General features: G+C 44.4%; 1 protein-coding gene across 1 annotated transcript in view; it reads left to right on the forward strand.

The window, feature by feature from the left end:
- Syne2 (spectrin repeat containing nuclear envelope protein 2) overlaps positions 1 to 27,387 on the forward strand; it is a 273,416-nt gene that overhangs the window by 65,052 nt on the left and 180,977 nt on the right. Inside the window, exons 19-31 of the mRNA XM_059279392.1 lie at positions 3,864 to 4,022; positions 4,330 to 4,503; positions 6,577 to 6,711; positions 8,568 to 8,726; positions 10,809 to 11,020; positions 11,163 to 11,241; positions 11,988 to 12,106; positions 12,874 to 13,000; positions 14,550 to 14,707; positions 16,731 to 16,878; positions 17,691 to 18,292; positions 21,232 to 21,411; positions 22,381 to 22,531. Of these exons, the coding sequence (XP_059135375.1) occupies positions 3,864 to 4,022; positions 4,330 to 4,503; positions 6,577 to 6,711; positions 8,568 to 8,726; positions 10,809 to 11,020; positions 11,163 to 11,241; positions 11,988 to 12,106; positions 12,874 to 13,000; positions 14,550 to 14,707; positions 16,731 to 16,878; positions 17,691 to 18,292; positions 21,232 to 21,411; positions 22,381 to 22,531 (2,403 nt within the window). The remainder of the gene's footprint in view (positions 1 to 3,863; positions 4,023 to 4,329; positions 4,504 to 6,576; positions 6,712 to 8,567; positions 8,727 to 10,808; positions 11,021 to 11,162; positions 11,242 to 11,987; positions 12,107 to 12,873; positions 13,001 to 14,549; positions 14,708 to 16,730; positions 16,879 to 17,690; positions 18,293 to 21,231; positions 21,412 to 22,380; positions 22,532 to 27,387) is intronic.

Genomic DNA, 27,387 nt, shown 5'->3' on the forward strand with positions numbered 1-27,387 from the left:
CTTACATGGGCTTGTGTTTTAATATAAACAAAAAGTGTTAAAAAGCAGACAATAATGAGCCTGTATTTAATTTTCCTTATTGTGAAGTTTTAAAATGGCATGGACTCCAATCGCTGATTTCCTCTTCGGTTAGCATGCTTGGAATGCCTTGGGAGTGTAAGGTTTTAACTCATTTTCCTGCCTATAACGTGGGGATTGGAATATGCTGGTGTATGAGAGGCAGGAAGATGAGTGCACTAAGTCTTTAATGGCTCACTGGAATGGGAACATATGAATTATGTAGTCATCTGTGCCTTGAAAGTCCCTTTAAACCAGCTCTGTCCTGGCCTCACTGATGGAGCGGTGACTGGGTTTGAACTCCATTCTGCATTTTTCCTCAAGCAGCGAATCAGGAGAAACAGTGAGGTGCAAGTGTATTTCAGTATTAGGATAACTGGGGATTTCTACTGAGTTCCAGCACAACCGTAACATCAACAGAACATGTTGTAAGCTGTTCCCAGATGGGAAATTTGTGGAATAAAGGAGCACTTTCATTTTTAAAAATTTGATCACCTGCAATTTGCTTTAGTAAAAGAAATGAAATAGGTATCCAATATTAAACAGATTTTTTTTTTTTTGAGACAGAGTTTCTCTGTGCAGTTTTGGTGCCTGTCCTGGAGCTTGCTCTGTAAACCAGGCTGGCCTCAAACTCACAGAGATCAGCTTGGCTCTGCCTCCTGAGTGCTGGGATTGAAGGCGTGCTCCACTTCCCCCCACTCCCCACCCACTGGCTTAAACAGATTTTTAAAGCATAATTTTAAGTTCTGTTCTTTTTTTTTTTTTTTAATTACATTTAATTACCTGTGTGGGGGCCATGCCACATGCACATGTAGAGGTCAAAGGGTAACTGCAGGAGCTGATTCTCTTCTTAAACCAAGTGGGTCCCAGGGACTAAACGCAGATTGTTAAATGTGATGGCAAGCTTATCCGCCGAGCCTTCTTGGCTTGCCCTAGAGTATGATTGTTCTCCTTTTCATTTCAAACTATTTTTTACATCTATTTAAAAAAAAAAACCAGCAGTGATCTTTCTTATACACAGTAAGAACGTAGTCATGTTGTAATCACTCCAATTATTAAATAATCTCTATTGGATCACAATCATAGATCATATGTTTTCTATTTACTATTGACTTCTTTATAGATGTATTTTTGGGAGCTGGGGGATACAGGAATTCATATAGCCCAGGAACTCCCAAATGCCTGAACTCCTGATCCTCCTGACCACACCTTGTGGTGCTAGGGTTACAGGTGTACCCCACCATGCCCGGCCAGAAGATGTGTTTAAACAGTAGGAAGGCCTCTAGACAATGTGGATGATCTGTCTCCGTTTTAAAAACAGTTGTGCTTTCATAGTTTATACTTTTTTATCCGCAGAACAGTATCTGTAAGAAGGGAAGAGTAACTTACTTGTGTGTCTTGGCTCTGCACAGCATTCAGTTTCTGGCACAGACACATAGCTACTTTTAAAAGTCAGCGTTCCAGTGGGTGATTAAATGACAGCCAGTAGGTGTGGCGGACCAGCCCCCACAGGAACTTACTTACCCCAGGAACTCTTGAGGAATGAGGGATAAGAGACTTAGTTAGAAATAGAGAAGGGAGAGAGGAAACGCAGAATAGACTCGGGTGGGCCTGGATCCTTATCCAAATGGGCCCAGAACTTTATTCCAAAGGGCTATTTATAACAATGCCAAGGGGTGGAGCAAAAGACCCCCACCCACCCCCCGCTAGTTAGACCCTTACAAGCACCTGGTACCCAGGCCCGTGGTCCAGTCAACCTCCCATGCAGTCCTGCTGGGTCCAGCCACTGGGAGACCTAGTGGGCTCCAGCAAGGCTGGAGAAAGGGACCTGTACTTCACGCAGTACCTTTGTGTATATGGGCTCCTTTGTTACATTTTATAAAATTAAAAAGAGGAAAAAGTCAAAATTAAAGGGGAGTGTTCTAATTTCATAAAAATAAAATCTCCACCATCCTACTACATGAAAACTGATAAAAGTGGCCTGAGCATGCTTGCTGGCCCCAAACTGACATCTGTTTACCACACCCATCCTGTTCTTGAGGAGCAATTAACTTTTTTATGCTAATTTGAAAGCTAGAAAGTCATTATTTTATGTATAAGATTGAATTATATTTTATATACTTATTAGACATGTAATTCTGTGGATATATATTCTTTTGTTTCAAAGTTTTCTTCGGAATTTAACTTTTCTTTTTTTGGTGGAGAGAGAGAGAGAGAGAGAGAGAGAGAGAGAGAGAGAGAGAGAGAGAATATGTGTGTGTGTGTGTGTGTATGTGTGTATGTGTATGCATGCATGTGTTTTACTGGGGATTGAACATGCTAGACGGGCAGCTACATTGAACTGTATTCACAGCCCTTTTTGTATTTTTTACATTAAGAAAGGGTCTCACTAAGTGGCACGGACTGGCCTTGACGTCATCCTGTAACCCAGGAGGCCTTAACTTGGTGACCTTCTGCCTCAGCTTTCTGATTGGCTGGGATGGCAGCCACCCAGACTGGGCATCTCAAGATTTTCTTAATGAATTACATAAACTCTTTGAACTCTGATCCATTTTCATTCCTGTGGCAAATATTTTCAGTAAATCATTGACCTGCTGGTAGCTTGTTTTGCAGAGAAAGTATATACATTTCTATAGTCAAGTCTTTCTCTACTTAAAAGAAAAGAAAATACTGCATCCCGGCAGCAGGTTGATTTTTCTTAGAGAATTCATTCTTCATTGAGGCTTTATATTTTACATACCACTTCTGATCCATTGGAATTTACCTTTGTATGTTGTATAAAAAGTAGTTTTTAAAAGATTATTTTTAGTAGTCATTTTCTCTAATAAATTTATTGACTTCCCTTCAAATTTGACTAACAACAATTTTATTTTTAAAAGTTGTTATTCCAATTTATTTTCTTTTTATTGGCATTGTATTCTAGTTTTTATTTTATTGAAGTGTTTATAAAGAGTATTCTATAAAAGATCTTGTCAGAATCTGATTGTGTTAATGTATTTCAAATGTTTTACTTATTTAAATTTTAGAGAATATTTTCTTAAAGGTTTATTTATTTATTATTTGAGATAGGGTTTCTCTGTGTAGCCCTGGCTGTCTTAGAATTTACTATATAAACCAGGCTGGCCTCAGACTTACAGAGCTCTGCCTGCCACTGTCTCTCCAAATGCTGGGGTTAAAGGCATGCACCACTACACCTGGTAGGGTGTGTGTGTGTGTGTGTGTGTGTGTGTGTGTGTGTATACACATGTATGTGTCTATGTGAGTTTGAGCACGCACCTGTGATGACTGACAAGGGTGTCATCCTCTGAAGCTGGAGTTACAGGCAGTTATTAACCATCTGGTGTGGGTGCTGGGAACCAAACTCAGGTTCTCTGCGGGAGCAGCAAATGCTCTTTATCTCTGAGCCATTTCTCCAACCCCTATTTATTTATATTTTGAGGCAACATCACTTGAATTCCAGGTTGGCCTCGAACTTGCTGTGAGCCAAGGGTGATCTTGAATTTCTGATTCCTGTCTTTACCGCCCCAGTGTTGGGATTACAGCTGTGCCCCACCACACCCAATGTTACGTGGTGTTGATGGAACTCGACTCCAAGCATGGGAAGCAAATGCTGTCCCAACTGAGCCACATCCCTAGCCCTCAAAATGTGCTTCTAAAGAGAACATTTTTTTTTTTTTTTTTTTTTTTTTTAGAGTACAAGTTTGCCTCATTCTGGATTAACAGGTGCCATTTTCCAGTTCCCTGATGTAAGCTTGGCATATGTTTTAGAATCTGAATATTGACTATGAACTCTGATTTTTTTGTAGCATCTCATTGCTAAAGGCTCTATGTACGAGGAACTTCTGGCCAGAACCGAAGATACCCTACAGATGGATGTTCAAAGTGCCTCGAACCTGGAGTCCTTCCAAAATATCCTCCGAGCTGGGCTTCAGGCAAAGATCCAAGAAGCTAAGGAGGGAGCCCAGGTCTCCAGTTAACGTTCCTTACTTAATGAATTCATTGTTTTAGAACCAAGTGGTTGATGGGTGGTCCAGGAGGAAGGCCTGGCCCGAATCCTAGAAGTAGTTCGTAAAATATTAATTTTACATTATATTTTATTTCTGTATAATTTAGAACATATTGGAAAATAGAAATGTTTTCAGTGATATATTTCTGCTCTTGATCGTGAAGTATAGACTGCTAGTAGAGTGAAAAGATTGGAAACCTAGGGATGTAGTGAGACGTCGGTCCAGCTGTGTACTTGAGAAGTTGTTTTATTTTTTGCTGTTGCAGATCATCATGGTCGAATTGTCTGCGGTGTGCAAGAACTTAATGGATGGTTCACCGGAAGTAGACGTGAGGCGAAAGGTGGAAGAGGCTCGGAAGGACCTGGAGTCGTATATCACCAGAGCCCAGCAGTTGCTTGGGCAGAGAGAGCGCCCTGGTGGACTCATTTCAAAGTACAAGGTGGGAAGTTTGTTCACCTGGGGCATGGCTGTCATCAGCTACCCATGGTGCTTGACATGTGGATGTTTCCTGCGTAGAATGACATGCAGAGTTGCTGTAGCTTGTTTTCCCAGGACTAGATAGAGTTCCCCTGGTAGATTTAACAAGCAGTATTCAAGCGAAGATCAGTACAAACGGCACAGCTGATTCCAAGGTGGAGAATCTAGGGTCTCTGGCTTTTTTTACTTCAAAATGAGCAGATTAATTCAGCACAGCCCAGGTATCAGATTTGCTGAGGCTTTAAATGAAAAAAAAAAAATACTATTCTTAAGTTCCTTTGAGACATTTTTCATAGACATATATTTATCTGTGACTTAAGGACCCAATAGTGTTGTTTTGTGTAGAGAGAGGTTGCAGCATTTTGGTTGTGGTGTTTTGGGTTGGTTTTTTTTTTTTTTTTTTTTTTTACTTTATTTCATTAGTTACTAGGGGGGTGTGTGTGTGTGTGTGTGTGTGTGTGTGTGTGTGTGTGTACATAGCTATATAATGCACAATAGTAAGTTTCATTGTGACATTTTCATACACACAAATATTTTTCTCCACCCCCTTCTCCCTCCCATTGGTCTTTCTTTTCAGCTAGCCCCCCCTCTCTATGTGTGTGTATATGTCTGCGTGAGAGAGAGAGTGAGTGTGTGAGTCTGGACAACTTGCCCATAGTGCACTCCTAGAACCTCAGAACTCAGGAAGCTGAGGCAGAAGAATCAGGAGTTCTCAGTCATCTTTCACTACATAGCAGCTGGAGGCTAGCCTGAGCTACATTAGAATCTACTTCAGAAGAGCAAGAAGTCAATCAATCAGTTGCCAAGGTGGATTTCAGAAGAGTCCCATATGTGGGCGTATAAAAAAAAAAGAAATTGGCTGGAGAGATGGCTCCCTGGTTAAGTGCACCTGTTTTGGCAGAAGATCCCGGATTGGTCCCCAGGACTCACATTGGGCAGCTCACAATTGCTTGTAATTCCAGTTTCTGGGGGATCTAATACTCTCTTCTGCCCTCCACAGGCATGCATATGGTCACAGACAGACAAACACATCTATGCATAAATAAAAAATTAATGAAAAAAGAAAAAAAGGCTGAGGTTCCTAGGTGAGGGAAGGGCATCAGCTTTTGTCCCGTTTTCTTCTCCCTGACAATCTTCCTGTTGGAATTTGAGACCACAGATCCTCTGTTTTGGACTGAGCCATTTAGTGAAGATACATTTTCATCATAGAAGTAAGACCATGCCCAGCTGGATCATAGCCTTGTACTCCATTGATGGGAAGGTAGTGGAAGCCCACACTGACATGAGTGTGTTTTTCAGCTCACACATATAGCAGTTATCAAAGAAGCCATGGAGAGAAGGGCCCTGGGGTTCTGCACTGTGTTGTGTCTACAGTAGGTGCTTAATAAATGTGTATTGTGTGAATGAATGAGTCTCTACCCTGTGTAATTTCCTTCTCCAGAATCCTTCCTTCTCGTGTGGGTTTTCAGCCCTTCTCAAACTTCCCAATCTATTTTTTTGTTCTGTCGTTCACTGATTACCTAAGCGAGGTTTCTGCTCTCAGAGAGCGTGCCAGGGGAGGAGCAGATGCAGGTCTAGCCAGTCTGTCCCTGGCTGTTCACCGCAGCTCTTTCCCTGGGGTGGGGCTGTCTGTCTGTAGACTGGCCTTGGGCAAGCCTTTGAGTTGATGATGAGGTAATGGTGCCTCCTGGATACATAACATTGCTCATGCACAGTATTAAATATTTGCCACATGAATCCTACAGTAATTTTTTACCTTTCTTGTATACTAATTTTTATCATTTTTGAATATCGAGTAGTTAAAGACCTTTCAATAAAACATATTTTGTAATCATTTTGAAAGAACTCAAGATACAGAAATAAGTCACTAACCTCAACTTACCAAAAAAAAAAAAAAAATGCCTCCTGTAAAATTTCAGATTGTCACCTTCAGCTCCCCTTCTGCTTCTCTCAGCTAAAGACATATCAAAGGAGCTCAAAGAATCTGGCACTATGATCAGATTTCCATGATTTTCTTTTTTTTTTTTTTTTCTAGGAAGCATTGGGAATTTTTAATACCAACAGTCTGGCCAAGTATCTGCAAGCTGTTGAAGAACTGAAGCGTAATGTCCCAGGTGATGTGGAGCCACACCTGGAGGAGCAGCGTCGAGATGTGTGTGCCAAGTGGGAGGTGAGAGCAGCGTGGGCCTTAGGCTCGGGGCTCTGGTGCAGGGCCTGTTCGTCAGCAGAGTCATTCCAGGCTTCCTCTGTCTACTCCGCGATACAGTTAGAGGGGCCACTTCCCGGGCTCTGCCTTAACTGAGGTCTGCCTCAGCCAGGGATAATACTTCATAGATCTGACGCAACTGGAGGAAGAAGAGGAGAGCCTCTCCACAACATCTCAGCAGCAGCATGTATTATTCTCCAGCATCATAGTCTCCATGGCTCCCTCTTCCCTGGCTCTACCAAAGCCTCAAGCCCGGGGTGGAGCAGCTTTCTCCTCTTCCTGTTCTCTAGATCACTTTTCTCTTCTTCATTTGACTAGTCTGAATTTCCATGCCTGGAGCCATTTAATATCCACAGAATGAAAAGTTGAGCATGTTTCTAATTTCCTGGCCAGATCCTGACTGAGATAATATAGTAAAGCATGTGTCCAGGCAGATTTCCCTAGAGAAACAGGGAGAGGCTTGGTGGAGGTGAAGCTGAGACCCTGGGCAGGTTACTAATCTTTTTTTTTTTTTAATTTAAAGATTTATTTATTTATTATGTACACAGAAGAGGGTGCCAGATCTCATTACAGATGGTTGTAAGCCACTATGTGGGTGCTGGGAATTGAACTCAGGTCCTCTGGAAGAGCAGTTAATGCTCTTTACCTCTGAGCCATCTCTCCAGCCCCTGGTTACTAATCTTTTAGGAACCTCACTGGTAAAATGGGGATAACACAAAGTTACAAAGATTTACATAAGTTGCAGAGGATATATTCCGTAAGTGATTATTATGAATATATGTATGCGTCTAATCAGTATAGTCAGCTCTCCATATTTTTGGGTTCTGTGTCCATGCGTTCAAACAACGATGGGTCAAGGATATTTGAAAAAGACTTGTGTCTCTTCTGGTGTACAGCCTTTCCTCCATCCGTGCAGGATTCACTAAACAATACAGAATAGCAGCTTTTGCACAACATTTATATTATATTAAGCATTATATATAATCTAGAGAGGACTTGCAGTATATTAGAGGGTGTGAGGCAATATGCAAATGCCATACCACTTTCCATAAGGGACTTGAGCATCCTTGGATTTTAGTATCTCCAGCAGGGAGGGGTTTCTGGATCAAGGGATGTCTATGTAATTGAATTAAAATCTATTAGTGGTTTTCCTGAAAATTTATTTTTGGTTTGTTTTTGAGACAGGGTCTCATCTGCAGCCTTGGCTGGCCTAGAATTCACTGTGTAAACCAGGCAAGCCTGACTCACTGAGATCCTTCTGCCCTTGCCTCCCAAGTGCTGGGATTCAAGATGTACACACCATTTATACCTTTTATAAATGGGCTTCTAGTGTAGAGCAGTGTTCACTTTAAAGGACCATAGCAAAGGTAGTTCAGAGAGTTCCAGTGCAGGATTTGTCCCGTGAGTGAGCCAGGATGGAGGTGGTCATTACCTAAAGCCTGAGCTGCCTCAGATTCATGCCGTCCCTCGTAATGCTTTTTGTCTGCTCCAGGACCCCGTCCAGGACACGTCCATCTGTTTGTTATGTCTCCTTAGGCTCAGATGTGTCTTTTTAATGTAGTCCCTTCAATCTGTAGCTTGTCTTTTCTCAACAGCATCTTTGACAGTTTAAAAACACATTTTTTAGTTGTTAGGAAGAAAGAAATAGGTTTATGGATCTGCAGTGTTGTTACATTCTCCCAAAGATAATGGGGGTGAGTAATGAGCTCACGATGCCAGCTTTGCTTCCTTCCTTTGATTTCTACGGCCGTTTTGTTGGAACGAGAGAGAGCCCAGTATATCGTCTTCTCATGATTAATACGCCCCTTTGTTGTTTGCAGCCTCTCCATCATGAAATTTCTTTGTATATCCAACAACTAAAGATAGACATGGAAGAAGGAAAGCTTCGAGACAATGTTGCAAAACTTGAAAAGCAGATCAACAAAGAGAAGAAACTTATTCGCCGAGGGAAGACCAGGGGCCTCGCCAAGGAACATGAGGTAAAGGCATCCCCACCGCCACTGCTGTTGGCCTCTGTGTTGGCTGGGTAACCACGGTGCAAGTTCACGGCCTGGGATTGGCTGTGCTGTGGAAGTCATGTTAGCCTGCTCATACCCACCAACTCGACACTTGCATGGTCAGGGCTCTCACTGGACCCTGTGCTTCTTGCCCATCTGAAGTGAGACATCTCAGCCACCGTTCTTGTCTCATGTTTCACTTGTGATGGCTGGGGACCCCCTGCTCCAGAGACTGGTCATGACTGTCTCAACTATTGCTGTAGTACAGATGTTTGTTTGTCAGGGTACCGGGTCCTCAAAAGTAGCGCTTTGTGAAAATGAGCAATTGAGTCATACAGGATCTGGGGGCAGGGTGGGCAAGCTGATGATGTCTTTTTGGTCCCCAGCATCTTTGGATTAGTGTCGTGGATAGCTCTGAGTCCTCTTTTCTCTTTGACTGTCAACTTCTGTGGCTTTCACAGTGGTACTCTCCCTTGCACAGACGTACAGATAACTATATATGATATATATATATATATATATGAGATATATATGTAGCAGATACATATATATATATATATATATGTATATCAGATATACACAGGTATGTGTACTGAAAGGGAGCTATCATTTACTATCCTTCACAAATTTCCCATCTTCTTCTCTTTTCCTAAATGTTTTAGTTTTTGGATGGGATAGTCTACATTTTCACCACTTTCATCCATCCTTAGCATGCAGTTTTATACCCTTAAGACTGTTTATTCATCTGCTTATGTTTGTGCCTATGTTTCCCCAGCAAAGTCTTTCCCCGGGTCTCCTTAGTCTACCCCGACTGGTGGGTATCACAAATGTTTATCAGGGACTTCAGGTTCGTCTAGAACGGCGTCGGTAACCTCGCCTCTCAAGCTTTGCCCTCTCCTCTCCTGGCATCTTAGTGATGAACGGCTTTGCTGTCTCAGCCATCTCCGTCCCCTCCCCTTCTCCCCCCTCCAGTGGAGCCTCCATGACTGAGCAGCTTCGTTCCATCAGTCCAGCTGCTGCTTCTCTTCCATCCATGTGTTGCATTCCCTTAATCTGTTAGGAAGAAAACGGCTTCATTGTCTTTCAACACAACAGTTTGCTGTTTGGGGGTCAAGGACAGTGCTGGGGATTGAAATCCAAGGCATCATGCACATAAGACGGGCGCTCTACTGAGGCAGCGATACCCCCAGCCCCCAGAACTGGCCTTTCAAAGCACAGGTCCCATTTTCCTGGGTCCCAGTGGTAGCTCTCTGCCCTCTCCAAGGACAACCCCAATCTCTCTAGAAGGCTCCAGGATGTCCCTTCGATGTCTTTCTCTTAGGCTGAGCACTCCATCAGCAGCAGGGGACCTGTGCTCTAAAAGCATTTACTCCCTGTCACCTCCTGTCACCGGTGGAGGTGACTTCTGTGATGGGTTTGTTTGTGTTCATTGTCAGCTTGGCAGAAGCTGAGTTACCTGGGAGATGGGTGTCTGCGCATGCCCGTAGGGGGTCAGCTGGACTGGCTGATGTATAATAGGGCTATTCTTTAGGCAGGGGAGCCTAGACTGTATTAAGTGGAGGAAGTGAGCTGAGTGCTTAGCTTGCATTCATCCTTCCCGTTCCTGATTGTGGGAGTGGTGTGGCCAGTGGCTTCCAGCCCCTCCTTCCTGACTTTCCTGCTGTGACGGACTGTGCTTGGAACCGTGAGATAAACTAAACACTTTTCATCAGGATGTTTGACTGTATCCACAGGAAGGGAATCTAAGACATTCCTCCAGCCACCCTTAGAGAACTCCTCCTTCCTCCCACATCCAGCTTGGATGGGTCCCTCTGTGAAGCGGGCAGGTGGTGATATGCTCATCACATCCTGGTGTGACAGACCATGATTTGCATGTCAGTTACTGAACTGGGACTCTTTCAGGGTTAACCCCCAGATCACTTTTCCTGAGTCCCTGTTACCATACTCAGCTCATGGCAGACAGTCCACAAAAGAGCATGCTGTCAGGGTCACACACACACCCGGAGTTTCTGATCACGTGTGTCCTCAGCTGAAGCCCGCATTGTACTTTCTTCCATGCCACAGGCTTGCTTTTCTCCGGGAAGTGTGGCGAGCCAGCTAGAACACCACATGGGTGTCTTGAGGGTGCTGTGTGAAGAGCTGCCGTCACCAGAGCGTCAACAAGACCTAAAGAGAGCCCTCAGAGATTACGAACAAAAGATACAGAAACTTCTGAAGTGTGCTTCCGAGGTTCACAGAACCCTGCAGTCCTCCCAGGGAGGCTCGCCGGAGGAGAGGTTGGTGCTTTGGAAGACGAGCCGTGCTTCAGAATGAAGCTAGAAGAAGCCTTCGCACAGGCAGATGACGTCAATATGATTCATGCCTTTTAAGGTTCCATACCCCGCCCCCCTCTAATAACCAATCATGATTTCTTTCTAGGGATGCCTTGACCGCAACTGAGAATGGCAGAAGGGACGCCCCCAGTGAGGCACCAGATAACCAGCTGTCAACCGAAAAGGTGTTAAATGGGGGTGATCTATTTCACAAATATACTCAATGTAGAAGGCTAAGTGTAGAGCCATCCAGTTCTCATGAGGGTTAGTTTAATTATCTGATTGTTTTCATCAACTAAGAGGTCCCGCTTTACAAGCTGCAAGGACGACCACTCCTCAGAGAGTTAGAATGATGCCAATCACAGCTGCAGTGTGCCTAGCAGTCTTCTGAGAGTACCAACAGTTGCTCCGTATAAATTCTGAAGACCAATCGTGTCTGCTGCTGTTGAGGTTAGATAAAGCTGACCGTGGTCTTCACAGACGACCTTGTAATGTGATAATTTGGGCCATTTCCCTTCTCAGTAGAGTGTGTTTTGCCTACCTTGGGAATTGAGCTTGTGAAATTGTTGAAGGTAGATAAACTGACATTTCCTACATGGCACAGTGCAGTGTGCCAGACAGCAGGTGTGGAATGAGGAAGGCCTGTTTTCAGGGCTGCTCCTTTTGACGGAGCCCCTGAGGCCCGATGCAGAGTCAGCAGCGGGAGCCTGACTGTGCTCCTTACCTGTTAGAAGGCTGCAGTCAGCTTGTCAATGTCCTCTGGCCTGTGAGCAGGCTTTGTCCTGAGCAGTGACACCTCAAAGACTCGGATTCTCTCCTGATTTTGGCTATAAAGAGCCAACAATAGATCTCTGAGCATAAAGCCTTTGCGTTCTACTGACATGTAAAGATGTTTGAGGTGTTGGCTTTACTATTTTGCATATTTGCTTAGGCAATGGAACCCATGAAGAATTTCAGCCAGATGCCAGACTTAAAGCCTCAGCCAGAGGAAAGCATTATGGAGAAGGGAGGAAAGGATTGCAGTGCGCCTCTAAATGACTTACGGGAAAGGTAACTTCCTGTTGAGCAGTGAGGAGCCACCGAAACACTTTCACCAATGACAACATGCATTTACACATGCGCACATGTGCGTATGTGCACACACACACATGTGTATATATACATTTAGTTATTTGTGTGTATGTGTCTGTCTGTCTGTCCTCTTCTTCCCCTATAGGTTCTGGGAATTAAATTCGTGTCATTGTGCTTGGTGACAGGCACCTTTAACTACTAAGCTATTTTAACATTTAGCTTTTATTATTTAACATTATTTATTTAAAAGCTTATTTAGCATTAAGGTTTTTTAACATTTATTCATTCATTTGTGATGTGGGTATGGGTGTGGGTGCAAGTGTGTGGAAACAGAGGACAGCTTATAAGAGTCCTTCCGTCATGTGGGTCCTGTGGGGCCTGGGGATCAAAATCAAGTCATCAGGCTTGGCAGTGGGTGCCTTTGCTCCCCGAGCCATTTCACCTGCCCGCATTAAGTGGTTTTTAAAACGTGTATTATTCTTTAGTTGTAATTTTGGCATGTGGCCCCAATTTAAGCAGAAATTCCTTGGGTATTTCTGCATGCACAATTGATAGTAATTTTAAAATATTTCTATCTTAATTTAAAATTAATGTTTTAAATTCATTTAATTTTTTGGTTAGCAAACAAGAAACAGGGTTCACTGTGTCACTTTTCATGTAAGCACATATGTACATACCTCATCCTTTGCCCTGCCCCCATTCCCCCTTCCCCGTACTGAGTAATGTTGCACTTAATTTTCTCCCAGGTATGATACACAAAGAGAGATTCTTGAACGGCACCTGCAAGACAGCAAAGCCAGGTTCACGGCTGACTTTCCCGGTGAAAACGAGAGGGCCAGTGCTGGCCTGCAGGCTAAGCTGGCAGATGTGCAGGTAATTTCTGAGAAGATGATTCCTCGCTGGGGTCAAGAGCACCCGCTGCTCCTCTAGAGGACAGAAGTTCTGTTCTCAGCACCGATGTCTTTGGTAATTCCTGCTCCAAGTGATTCTCTCTCTCTCTATCTCACACACACACACACACACACACACACACACAACACACACACACACAACACACACACACTTTAAAAGGAAAAAGAACTCAAGAAAAGGAATTAGACTACTACAGAAGTGCAAATGTTTAATTATAAGTCATAAATAAATAATTTTTTTTTTGACAAGCTTTCACTATGTAGACCAGGCTGGCCTTGAATTTACAGATCAGTCTGCCTCTGCCTTGTGAGTGTTGGAATTAAAGATGTGTTTAGAGTTTAGAATGTAACAGTTTTCTACTTAGAGAAAGTAGAGTACCTGTTATTTCATAGTGTGTGTGCGCGCGTGCGTGTGTGTGTGTGCATGCGTGCGTGCGTGCATGTGTGTGTGCACACGTGTGTGTGTGTATGTGTGTGCGTGCATGCGTGCGTGCATGTGTGTGTGCACACGTGTGTGTGTGTGTGTGTGTGTGTGTGTGTGTGCGTGTGTGCGTGCACGTACATATGCTTGTCCATGCGTGTGGAGGCCAGCACTGGGTGCCTTCTCTAACACTCTCCACCTTGTCTTTTGAGACAGGGTTTCTCACTGAACCCGGAGCTCCTAGATCCGTCTTCCCTGAGTCCTCCCGTCTCTGCCTCCCAGTGCTGAGATGGCGGACCTGCAGCCCGTGCTCAGCTTTTACCTGAGTGGCGGGCATCCAAACTCAGTTCCTCGAGCTTGTGTGACAGGGACTTCACCAACTGAGCCATCTCTGCGGCTCCTGTACTTGTTTTTGTGCGTGCGTGCGTTTGTCCTGGGGGACGTGGCTTTGGATGCCTTTGAAAGCTGCATTGGCAACTGGCTTAACTTCATTAAATGAGATTTTTTCTTCTTCTTCTTCTCCTTCTTCTCCTTCTCCTTCTCCTCCTTCTCCTTCTCCTTCTCCTCCTTCTCCTTCTCCTCCTTCTCCTTCTCCTCCTTCTCCTTCTCCTTCTTCTTCTTCTTCTTCTTCCTCCTCCTCCTCCTCCTCCTCCTCCTCCTCCTCCTCCTTCTCCTCCTCCTTCTCCTCCTCCCTTCTCCTCTTCCTTTTTCTTTCTTTCTTCCTTCTTCTTCTTCCGCTTCCTCTTCCTCTTCTCCTCCTCCTCCTCCTCCTCCTCCTCCTCCTCCTCTTCCTCCTTTTAATTATATTTTATTTAGTGGTGTGTGTGTGTGTGTGTGTGTGTGTGTGTGTGTGTGTGTGTGTGTGTAGGAACAGAACTCAGGTTGTCAGGCTTGGTGACAGGTAACCCTATCTGTTGATTTTTCTTCCTGGTCCCTGAATGAGAGTTATATATCATTGTTGCCCATAGGCTAGTTCATTTATGAGTGGTTGACAAATATTACAAACGCATTTTCATGTGTTTTGTGAGAGAAGAGTAAGTGAGCCTTTGACTAGTGACCTGACAAATGACTGACTCATCATTTCACTTAGGTCCTAACAGCTGACACTGATGCTCGCTGGGGTGAGTTCGAAGTCACTTCACTGAATTTAGAAAGTCTGGTGACTGACCCGGAGAAGCCTGCACTAGCCCAGGCCAGAGACCTATTCGAGGAAGAAAAACACGAGCTTCAGAGGCTTCTGAGCACCAGGTACATCTCAGGTTTGCTAACCACCGACTGACTGGTCCAGTGCTAAGTGTGTGAGTCATCTTAAGGGAGGCTGCCACTGTACTGTAGTATTTCAGGTAGTTATCACCATCCAGTGAGAAGATCGTCCTGTGAACTTTGTCTCTGTGACAAATAGATCAAGTGAATGAGGGAAAAGGTTTGTTTGGGCTCAGCCTTCAGAGGTTGGTCCTATTGTTTGGGATCATCGTGGTAGGGAAGGCCATGGTGGGTGTGCATGGCAGGGGAAGCCTGTCCCCTTGCTAGCAGCTGAGAGCAGAGAGAAACAGAAAGGGGCCGGAGTCCTCCCAGCCCCTTCAAGGTCATTCCCAGTGACCCCTGGTGATCTAACTTCCTTCCGCCAGGCCCCGACTACTAATGGTTCATCCCATCACCCCACATTTTGCACCAGGCTGAGGCCAAGTTGCTAACATCTGCACCTTTGATTACCAATAAAGAAACAGAAACAAAAGAGGTCATGTAATCGAGCTAGAAACCCGGGGGGACCTTAAGGTCTTTCTAGTTTCAAAGGCCAAATCTCTCTCCTTGGATGTGGACTTCTCTGAGTTACAACCTTTTAGGGCATTGACTCCTTCCTTTCTAAAATGACAGTGTTGTTATTGTCCTACATAGAACCCAAGGGTGAGGGCTGGAGAGATGGCTCAGCTGTGAAGAGCACTGGCTACTCATCCAGAGGATCCGATTCAATTTCCAATACCTACATGGCAGTTCACAACTTTCCATAACTCCAATTCCAATGAATCCAACACCCTCTTCTGGGCTCCATGGGCACCAGAAATATGCATGTTGCATGTAACATACATATAGGCAAAACACCCATACACATATAAACAAACAAACAAATAAATGAATGAATGAATAAATGAGGTTAGGGTATGTGTTCCCAGCACATATCCCTGCCCATCTTACATTGGCAGCAGCCAAGACTCAGAGAGTCTGTGTGTTACACATGGTGATGTTTTAAATTATTATTGGTGGAACCTGTTTGCTGGGCCCCATTTATTTCCATACACCTGAAAAGCAATTAATTATACTTGTAATATGGAAATGTGACAATTCCATAATTACAATAAAATAATTTTGAGGTTTATTAGTCCTGAAGTCCAAGTTAAATTTCATCTTTGTTCATATATTTCAAAGAAGAAAGTTTTGTATTTTCAAAGAAAAATGTTTAGTGTGCCTAATAACAATTTTCCATTCTGTGTGGCAGCCACTAACTTACATAGAATGTTTGGGTGCTGAAATGCCTTGAAGGGCAGGAGAGGAACATGAGTCGTGGTGACATCAGAGGGGCCGAGGTTTTGGCTCAGGTGGTAGAGAACTTGCTGGTGCATGGAGCCTTGCTTCCCGTCCTAGGCACCATGTGAAGTGGATGGAGGGCTGCGGACCTGTAATCTTAGGGTTTGGGATAAGAAGTTTAAAGTCACCCTGGCTTCCTAGGAAGTTCAAGGCCAACCTGGGCTGCATAAGAGCCTGTCTCAAAACAAAACAAAACAAAACAAAACAAAACAAAACAAAACAAAACAAGCAAATCATCAGCACTAGAGAACTGAGTTGGAGTTGTCCCAGGCGGGCAGGATGATAGTGAACCCAGGTCTCTTTCTAAATAAACGTTCGAATGAGTGGATGGTGTGTGTGTGTGTGTGTGTGTGTGTGTGTGTGTGTGTGTGTGTGTGTGTGTGTATGTACTTGGATACATTATTTGACATTTTGAATTTGATTTATCTATATTTTAGTACTGAGGATAAAATACAGAGCTTCATGCTTGCCGGACAAGGCAGTTTACCACTGAGCTGTAGCCCTGCCCACCTTCTTTGGCACTTTGGATCTGTGGGTTTGGGTTTTAATATGATGGTTTGTACATGTTATTATATATATTTTTACTGGGTAACCGTTTCCTGCTTTTGGCTCAATGGCAGTGTTCGCCTGTGTTTATAGGACAGCTTTTACTACTTTCCCATCACGTCTGGTTGGTTTCTTCCCCCAGAATGGAGTCACTGGAGATGGCCCTGCAGATCGTACTGCCCCTGGAGAAGGAGTGTGCTCGCCTGTGTGACCCCCACCTGCCCTTCTGTACGGTGGCTCTCCAGGGCCTGCATCCTGTGGAAGTTGATGGCATCTATCAGAACCTTCGGGTGAGTAAATTCTCACAGTGTATTTACGAGATCTTCAGTTCTTTAGACTTACGGATGTTCAAAGATTTTTTTTAACTTTTTTTTTAAATTATCATGTAGATTTAGAGCTTAAGCCATGATATAAATACCTTAATAATTTATACCTGTCATTCATTTCTCATTTATTCCTTGAAGTTAACGGTAGGCCCCCAGGAGTAAGTAAAGGGATATTTTCTTTCAGTTCAAAATAAAGCCTTTCTTAGGAAGGCCTCAGTGACTGAATTTCTAAACACTGTGATTGGCTCAAAGGCTGAAGCTGCCATATTCTTCAGTTTACTCATCCCTGATCGCATTTTAAATACCCTCCGATCACAGTCAGACATGCCACCCTCCCTGTTGGTCTGTAATTACTTTCTTTGAAGCAGTAGATCTATGTGCTTGTTTTCTTTGGGGAATTCAGGCATGAGGAAGGTGTTAGATAAAGAAACAGTCAGCATCGGCTCATTTGCCATTGAGATGTTTCCTGATTCTGAAACCTTCGGCTTTGGTTCAACTCAGACACATTTTTGTAGATCAAATTTAGACAGTACTTTGTTCTCTCTGTCTTAGTTTGTGCTGTGTGTGTGTGTGTGTGTGTGTGTGTGTGTGTGTGTGTGTGTGAGAGAGAGAGAGAGTGAGGGGGGGAGAGAGAGAGAGAGAGAGATATCACTCGCGCACATGTGAGTGAATGCACACACACACAGCTACCCATGCATGAGCATGGTGCATGAGATTCAATCCAGGGCTTCTTTCTCTTTTCACTGGTTTTGTTTTGTTTTACTTTTTAATTTTAGGATGTTCAAGATTCCATAGCAAAGCAGATCAGAAGATGTGCCACTTTAAAGGAGCCGAGTGACTCTATACCAAGGGATTTACACACACTAGATCAGTGTGCAATACAGGATGTTGTGCTAAAATGCAGACTCCAGCTGGAGGCCGTGAACCGGAAGGTAGAGATGAGGGAAGATGCCCTGGAGGCTCTGGAAGGTTTTTTGGCTTCTCTGAGAGCAGCTAAGCACTCTGCTGAGCCTCCTGCAGACCCTCGTGCCTCCAATGCACTAGAGGATACTCCGGCAGTGAGAGCTGTTGAGGAAGACATCCTTCTGATGAAGGAGAAGGCTGGGCCTTTGGATGAACGCTTGAGGATGCTTGGCATAGACGTTAAAGATGCTGAGGGAGGGGAGCACACCACCTGTGAGAAACTTCTTGGTGCTGTGCCAGTGAAGTTCTCAGACTCGCATGGCCAGAGTAAACAGGAAGGACTTACGGAGGACAAGACGTTACTGGAGGCTTGTAGTTCCAAAAATCACGAGCTCTTTAAAAATATTCAAGACATCCAGAATCAGATCGGTAAAATCGGTCTGAAGGATCCCACCGCTCCAGCCGTGAAACATCGGTAAGAATGGCGTCGTCCACAGTGACACTTGCTGTGTTTGCAAATACTTCTGGATCTTTCTATCTCTGACTATTTGGTATTCTGCATTCTGTTCAACGGACTTTTCAGGAAAACTTACTTTTTATTGATAAGGTTCCTCTTCAAAATGTTCATTTTTTTTTCTCCCTTCTGCAGCATTTCTTTTCCTGGACGTGGGAGAAGTGGCGTGAGATGCGGGTGAAGGACATAAGTTACTTTCTTGGTCCTTCATTCTTCTCTGTGTGCAGTGTGGCCTTCCCTTAAGGGTGAAAACCTAGCAGGTCCCACCCACGTAGTTCATACAGGTCTCAGTCGCTCCTCTCAGTTAATGTTTCCCTGTTCTTGTGATGAAATATGGACAAAGGGCCCCCCACAGAGGAAGCGTTACTGGCTCACAGTTTGGGAGTTAAGTAGATCATGGCGGGAAATACTGGCCTCGGCTGCTCAAGGCAGGAAGCAGAGAGCCACAGATGTTAGTGTTCAGGTCACTGTCTTCTTTTGATTCTCTACTGGAACCCCAGCCCATGGCATGATGTTGCCCACAGTTAGTGTGGGTCATCCATCACACCTCAGCTACTCAAATCTAGATCACACCACACAGGTGTGAAGTAATTCTTGCCCCTTTCCAATTGACAGGGTCGGCCATGGCAAAATCAAAGGAATTATGATCGAAGGCCACCTGCCATCGCCTGTCCCTGTACTTCCTTAGTCCTCCCCTCCCAGCAGGATTAGAGTGGTGCCGAGTTCCAAGAGGCATTGTGGGAACAGAATGAGGTTGGCAGTATACAAGCCATTTTAATTTTAGCACTCAGAATATGGCCGCCAGATCGATCGTGAACACTGAGGCATTAGCAGGAGTTACTCTTGTGGAATCTTCTTCCTCTTCTTAATAAATATCCCAAACCTTTCCCGCTCCCTATCGCTGTAGCTTCTCTGACTGGGTGATCTCTTAGGAGTTTTTAGCTCACTCACGTCCCTTAGTTAACTATGCCCTTCCCTCCAAAATTCCCCCTCAGGCCCAATGAGACTTTCATCCATAGAGCGCCCCAGTGCGTCATGAGGTATTGAACTAATCGTTTGTGTAGTTATTACTTCAATAAATTTTAATTGTATGCTCACCAAAAGCAATGGGTGTTAATATATGAATTAACAGTCATACGTTTATAAAGGACAGTTGCATATCCATGTAGCTATGAATAGAACAAATAGGTATTCCATGCCAGAAGTTTAGGGTATTGGGAATACGGCACTTAACACAACAGGCCGAAAGTTCTCGACTCTTCTAGAGCTCATTAGTGTCTAGGAGGGGTAAGATATGTAGTGGGCCTGGAGATGACCAAACCTGAGGAGACACAGCTGAGTAGGGAGGGAGGAGTCAGTGGTTGCAATGGCAAGGTGGGGCGGTCACGGGAAGCATCACCGTGAACAGAATGTGTATCAAATAAAATACACGAGCAAGCCTGGTGACCACCCGGAGGAAGAGCCTGTCAGGCTGAGGGATCCATAGTAGACAGCTAGGTGTGAGTGTGGAGAGGCAAGGAGGTGGGAAATACAGCGTTGTGGGGAGGGTAATGGAAATGAGATGTTAAGGGTGGGATGGAGAGAATTCATGTGGGGCTATGTCGCCACTTGGGCTTTCTCTGTGAGTGACCTGGATGTCATTCCAGGGTTCTAAGCAGCAGGAAATGATGTGGTCTAAACCATAACTGGCTCTCTATAACTGATATACCAAAAATAGACTAAGGGAGCTAGGAGATGCTGTCCCAGGGAGGGAGGGATGATGGTGTCATGGGCCGGTGGTGAGGTAGAAAATGTTTAGGTGCTGTATAGTTTCCAGTGTTTGACCCGAGAAGCTAGAAGAATGGAGATACCATTAGTGCATGAGAACGGCTGACCTTTTCCAGCTATGACAGATGGGGTGTGCTCCTTTGAGAAATGCTAGGTTTGATGTAGCCATCCCAACATGGCTTAAAAATGAATGATGTTAGGAGAGAGGCCTGAGCTGGAGATGCACATTTGATTGCTGCTTCAAGTCATGAGGTTGACTGACACTTGCCAAAGAACTGAGTTTAGATGACTCAAAGAGGTCCAAACTGTACCTTCAAGGGTATTCTGTGTTAAGAGATCAGTGTGATAAGGAAGAGCCAGCTGAAGATGGGGGGTGTAGGGAGATCAAGAGTGGCTTGGGAGCCTTACCCAGGAGGAAGTGACCATCTGTGTGAGATGCTCCTGGCCAGTGGAGGAGGATGAAGACCTAGACGGAGCTGGCATTTCCCAGCGTGAGGGTGCTAGGAATCTCAGTTTGGGTGAATGAGTAAGGAGTGCAAGCCAGTGGGTGAGAAGCGGATTCCAGGACGAACTGGAAGTGAGGAGGTAGAGCCTGGGCAGTTGCAGTTTACGTTTATGCAATGGCGTTCTTTCTCTGGGGTTGGATTTCAGGATAAACCCTAGTTCAATAGCTCCTTTTAGAATTGGGAGAGCTTTTTGTACGTGACATGCATAATGTCCCATGGTTTCCTTCCTCCTTGGTTCCTCCTCCCTTCCTTAGAGGCCTGGCTTTGTTCAACCACCTATCCGTGTTATGTGTTCTTCATACGTTCTCTCTGTGTTTTCTCTCATATGCCCATACATACATATGTTCATCAAAGGGGAAAATGTTATTGCTTATGGCTTTGTATATTTATTATATTTAATTAAAATGCCAAATAGTATTCTGGTAATGCAAGGAGCCCTCTGATCTCTGTAATGCAGGAATAAATTCCTGTACTTATTATTCAGGAATTCTTTTGTAGTAGGAATATTTAATTTTGCCATTAATCTCATGAGGACAATGAAAGCGCATTCCTGACATTTCCCGTGTTTTTTGTTGAATCAACTTCGTTAACAACTGGCTAATACATTTTTTAAATTCTACACTCAAGGAAAAAGTCATTACTCAGGCTGGATAAGGACCTAGATGGATTTGAAGAAGAAAAGATGCGCATACAAAAAATGGCTGATTCTCTCCCAGAATTCAAAGATGGCAAAGAGAAAATGGTGATTCAACAGTGTCAAGATACAGTAGCCTTGTGGGAGACGACGAAAGCTTCTCTCACAGAGAGGTAAGAGAAAAATCCCTCCTGAGTCTGAAAATGTGTCTGTGGAGTCAGCATCCCGAAGTGTTTGTATTGCAAATGCATGCCTTGGACTCAGAGGGGGCAAACACAGGGCTTCACGCTGTAGTTCACAGGCCAACGTCTGTCACATGATGTTCTGGCATATCCTGACAGCGCCCACCTCTATGGCTGGGGCCACTTCCCTCCCTGTCTCCTTCAGGAAGCACATGACCTGTTTGCTGTGGGAAGTTTGAGCTTTCCCTTAGGTTAACCTTTCTCCACCCTTGCTTCAGCATGCCCTGTATGTAGACAACCTGCGTCCGAGGAAGCCATGATAAAGCCCACCTGTGACATATGATCTAGTCTAATTTCATAGATCAGAGTGCCTTCTTTAAAGTCCCAGGACTAGTGAGTACCTAGTTATACCAGAAACCAAGTTAACTCCCATGTTCATTGAACTATTTTACTTTCTAGAAAGGGCTGATCTGAGAATGAGTGGAATAGATAGTCCCATAAGTGGGTTGTGCAATAATACGATTTAAAATCTTAGATAATGCTAGGCAGGGGCGGTCATTCCAACGGGTCTTGTGGTTGATGGGATGGAAATGCTGGTTCTGTCAAGTGTGTGAATCCTGTATATCTCCCAGACTTTATGTGTGTTGACATGTAATCCTGTAGATCTCCCAGAGCTTATGTGTGTTGACATGTAATCCTGTAGATCTCCCCAGAGCTTATGTGTGTTGACATGTAATCCTGTAGATCTCCCCAGAGCTTACGTGTGTTGACATGTTAACATAATTAGTAAAGGTACGAATCTGGTGATTATTTATTTCTACAATCTATTTGCTGTATCATCGTTCTTGGTAATGTAATCAAGCCGTGTGGAGAGGGAGAGTCGTCTGTGGCTCATGAGTTGTGGCGACAGATCACACAGCATTACTTTCAGGCTGTTTCTCTTTCTTTTTTCCTGCATAGCCTTGAACAGTGCGGAAGTGTTCTGGAGCTGTTGAAACAATATCAGAATATTAAAAACAACTTGACGGCTTTGATTCAAAAAGAAGAGGGTATCCTCTCCCAGCAAGCTTCCTACATGGGAAGGGACAACCTGAAGAAGAAGGTGGCAGAGGTGAGTGAGGCCACCTTTCCAGAGAGCCGTCCCACATGGTGACTTGGCTGACGAGGCAGACAGGAAAGAGGGTGTGACAAATCATGTTTGAAACTTGCTTTAAAAGAATTTAGTAGGGACTGTTCCACGAGGTATTTAGGAAGTTATCTGCTTTATCACCAGGGCTAGAAGGAAATCAGTTTCCAAGTTGGTAGCAGATTACTTTGGTTTGAGCTTCAGTCCTGGGAGTGTGGCTCCAGCAAAGCCTAGGAGCACCCGCTGCCCCTCCATAGGACTGCCAGGCACCCTTGCCCCAGGCTGCCCCTCCATAGGACTTCCAGGCACCCTTGCCCCAGGCTGCCCCTCTATAGGACTGCCAGGCACTCTTGCCCCAGGCTGCCCCTCTATAGGACTGCCAAGTGCTCTTGCCCCAGGGCTTATCACTGAAAAGGAACCTGAGCCCTCATGCAGGCATGTGGGATGAAGATTGCAGGAAACCCTCTCTTGCTAACAGACAAAGAGGACATGACAATTCCCAAATTCATTTTTTTGTGAAGATGTGCCATCCAAATCCCCCAGTCTCCCATCTGTGTTGATGGCTTTACTAATCCCAGCTTTATATTGCTAAGGAGAACAACATCTTTTGGACACTAGATGTCATTATTTTCTATGAATTTACATGGTTAGATGGGAATACACTGTACTATTTACTCTGTGACCGTACATCAGAATGACGCCTTTCCCACCGGCTCATGAGCTTTAAGCTATAGGGCTGTCGTGCTGTCGTATGTATGTATGACATGTAGTCTTCTTGATGCATTTGATTATTAGAGAGTAGTTTTATTAAACTTGCTATTTATTTTTAAATAGATTTTTAATTAATTAGTTTTATGTAGAGGGTGGTTTTGCCTCCATGTAGGTCTGTGCACCAGGTGCCTGCAGAGCAGTGGTTCTCAACCTGTGGGTCACGACCCTTGGGAATCTAATGACCATTTTACAAGGGTTGCCTAAGACCATCGGAAAACACAGATAGTCACATTACTGTTCATAATAGTAGCAAGATTACAGTTATGGAGTAACAGTGAAAATAGATTTCTGGTTGGGGGGTGGTCACCATAACATGAGGAGCTTAATTAAAGGGTCACAGTGTTAGGAAGGTTAAGAACCGCTGCTATAGAGACCAGAAGAGGATGTTAGATCACCTGGACCTGATGTTACAGGCAGTTGTGAGCCACTATGTGGGTGCTGAGACTCTAACCAGGGTTCTCTGAAAGAGCAGCCAATACTCTTAACAGCTGAGCCATCTCTCTAGCCCCCTAAACTCATTTCTTGAGAGCAACTCAGTGGAAGTATGTATCGACCAAATTAGATTTTGAAATTTTTATTTATTTAAAAAATTTAAAGATTTATTTATTTTAGATGTATAGATGTTTTGTCCACCTGTATGTACATATATCACATGCATGCCTGGTGCCCAACGAAGTCAGAAGAAGGCATAGGATCCCCTGGAACTGGATGGTTGTGAGCTATCATGCAGATGCTGGGAACTGAATCTGGGTCCTCTGCAAGAGCAGTCTGTGCTCTTAACCACTGAGCCATTGATCTAGCCCCAATCAACCAGACTCTTAAGGGCGACTTAGTCTTAGAACTGCCCATCCCCATGCTGCAGTGACACTGAGATTGTCAGAGAGAGCCTTTGAGACCCATTCTGTCAGGCTGTTCTGTAGAGCTGTCCAATCTAAAGGAGCCTTGTGGAGACATTGGATGTCCGATGGTGACTGTGTGGCTGATTTCCTATCAGACTTCATTGAAGGAGGCCACCAAGATCATGAGCAGGCCATTATATGGGGTTCCTGAGAGTCAGGTTCTCCAGTTCCGTCCAAGAGAGGCAGCTCTGAGCTTCACTGGCCTGGAGATCTAGAAGAATCCCGCCCTAGTTTCCAGTGGACCTTAGAAGCTCTAGATTCCTTGGTTCTTGGAAAATATGGCACATGCAGCCTAACAGGGTGTCTTGGACTTGAGTTCCAGTTCATAGTTACCCTGTGTTTTCCTTATACTAGTCTCCTGCCTTGTATTGCTGTTTCAGGATGAGGTCTCTGCCTTGTTCAGCAGGGCTCAGGTACCCACCTTCTGTACTGACTGCTGGCTCCTCTTGCCTTGTAGCTTCTCACTCTTTGGCTTTCCCAGTTCCTGGCCTTAGTCCTGCAGTGGGCTCCTGTTTTAGGAGCTAGAAGGCCTTTCCTGTTTTGCTAAGATCATATCTACCAAGTGCCTAGTAGAGTTACTTATTTCTCTTAACATCGTTTTTTTTTAAGATTTATTTATTTATTATGTATACAGCATGTATGACTGCAGGCCAGAAGAGGGCACCAGATCTCATTACAGATGGTTGTAAGCCACCATGTGGTTGCTGGGAGTTGAACTCGGGACCTCTGGAAGAGCAGCCAGTGCTCTTAACCACTGAGGCGTTTCTCTAGCCCTGGTGACTTAACATCTTAATAAGTGTCAGCCACAATGTCCAACCCTCTGTGGGACCCACCTGTAGCTCTTCTTTGGTGTTTGAGCATCCTTTGCATGACTCCATACCTATAAACTGTCCTTTCTGGAGAAGTCATTTAACTGATTTTTTGGTTTAAATTTCCATCCATCAGCTATAGGCAGGGCTGTTATCTGTCATACTGCAGACTAGCCCAAGTGTAGACTCTCTGGCTTGACAGGTTCTTTTCGATGGTCAGCTCTGCCCCAACTGTGACAGGAGTCCAGAGCCTCTCCAGAGAGTCGGCCACTTATCTTCCGACAGGGTACATGTAGAGTGGGACGCGTGATTCTGAAGTGTCTTTTCAAAAACTGTCATCCGCCTGTCCTGTTTGTGCCTGCCTTCTTTCATGAGTACCTAGAGGGACTCATGATTAGTCTTTTTTTTTGGAATTCTGAGACCCAAATGGACTGACTTCCTCCTGGCTTCCCCTGTCCCTTCCCCTCAACCCCTGCCCTCTCTGCTAAGGTTTCAGCTTTCCTTGGGTTGTTAAGTTACTGACCTCGCGTTCTCCAGCTTGCTGGCTCCTCTGCTTCTCATCTCTCCCCTGAGAGCGTTCTTATTGTCTATTCTCTTGGTGCGTGGTTTGCACCTTTTCCCTTGTCAGCATTTGGGGAGTGAAGAGACAAGTATATACTTAATCCACCGTGTTGAATTTGAAATCTAGGCGGCATTTTTTTATGCATTAGTGAGAAAAAGAAAATACAGAATAACTATTGTGAAACCTTTCTGCTAAGTGTTTTAAAATATCTGAGGGCTGGCAAGATGGCTCAGAGAAGCGGGGGATCTGCCTCCATGCTTGACAAGCTGAGTTCAGTCCCAGAGACCCACATGGAAAAGGAGAGAAGCAGCTGCCACCACTTGTTGAAGTAGAGAAGCAATACTGGTTAAGTTTGCCTGAACTTCTCACTGTAAAGGATTTGGGTACAAGAGGTATTTTAAAAACTAAACGTTGCTAGAGTCATAGCTTAGCAGAAGAACATTTGATCAGAGTTCATGAGGCTCTGAGTTCAACACCCTTCAAAAATAAGTCAACATCGGTATCTTCCTTGATCACACTTCAATTTATTTCACGAGACAGGGATCTCTCTGAACCCAGAGGTTATCGACTCAGCCAGGCCATCTGGCCAGCAGCTCCTAGGGATCTCGTCTCCGCCTCCCCAGTGCTGGGACTGCTGGGGCTGGGGATCCGAACTCGGGTCCTCCTGGCTATGTGATGAGAAGCTCACTTGACTGAGCTGTCTTTCTAACTCCCTTGCTTTTGGGTTTGGAGAGGAGACCTCCCTGTGTCATCCAGAGGGGCCTTGACGTTGGCAATCCTCCTACCTCCGGCTCCTGAGTGCTGGGATTATAAACACGTACCACCAGGCCTGGTTTTAAGATTCAATATTCAATATTCAGTATTGGAACTTCTAATGTCAAGATAATTCCTCATTCACATGGAGCTCTATGTCATAATGAAGTGCCCCTTCACACCCTTTATTCAGCTTCTCCAGTGATAGATTGTAACAAGAAACAGATGTCAGTGTGGTCGAGAAACAAAGAGTGTACTAACAGCAAAACTCCCTCCTGCCATCAACTACTTCCCCTTCCCACGCTAACCTCCTGCCTCACCCCTGGATGGTAAAAAAGGTTTCCTCTCAGGGAAACATAAAAACTGGATAGTTTTTTTTTTTTTTTCTCTTTTAACACAACAGAATCAGTGTAGTGTTCTCTTGCTTTTGTTTTTTGATAGGATCTTATTTTGCATGGGCTGGAAATATGTTTTATAATATTATAACTATCTCATAGTCTTTTCAAGGCATGGTGCTGCACACCTGTACTTCCAGCACTGAGGAGAATGAGTCAGGACAATCATGAGTTCAAGCCCGACATGAGATACATGACCAGACTCTGTCCAAAAAGCAAACAGATGTGGCACTGAGGTAGAGCTCTTGCCTAGGATGCATGAGGCTTTGGGTTTGACTCTAGCACCATACTCCTTAAGAATAGAATTTGAAGAATAGACACATATTTCATAACGCAGAGTGGGAGGAAAATTGAGTAGATTATTGTTAAAATAAAAATTCTAGGGGCTGGAGAGATGGCTCAGAGGTTAAGAGCACTGGCTGCTCTTCCAGAGGTCCTGAGTTCAATTCCCAGCACCCACATGGTGGCTCACAGACATCTATAATGAGATCTGGTGCCCTCTTCTGGCATGTAGGCGTACATGCAAGTGGAACACTGTATACATAATAAATCTAAAAAAAAAAAATTCTAACAACTGTCCATTGGATAAGCAGAACATTTTCACTCACATTAAATCTTTTTCATTTGTTTCATATTTACTTGGAGAAGGAGA

This window comes from Peromyscus eremicus, chromosome 14 (genome assembly GCF_949786415.1).
Source record: "Peromyscus eremicus chromosome 14, PerEre_H2_v1, whole genome shotgun sequence".
Classification (NCBI taxonomy): Eukaryota; Metazoa; Chordata; class Mammalia; order Rodentia; family Cricetidae; genus Peromyscus; species Peromyscus eremicus.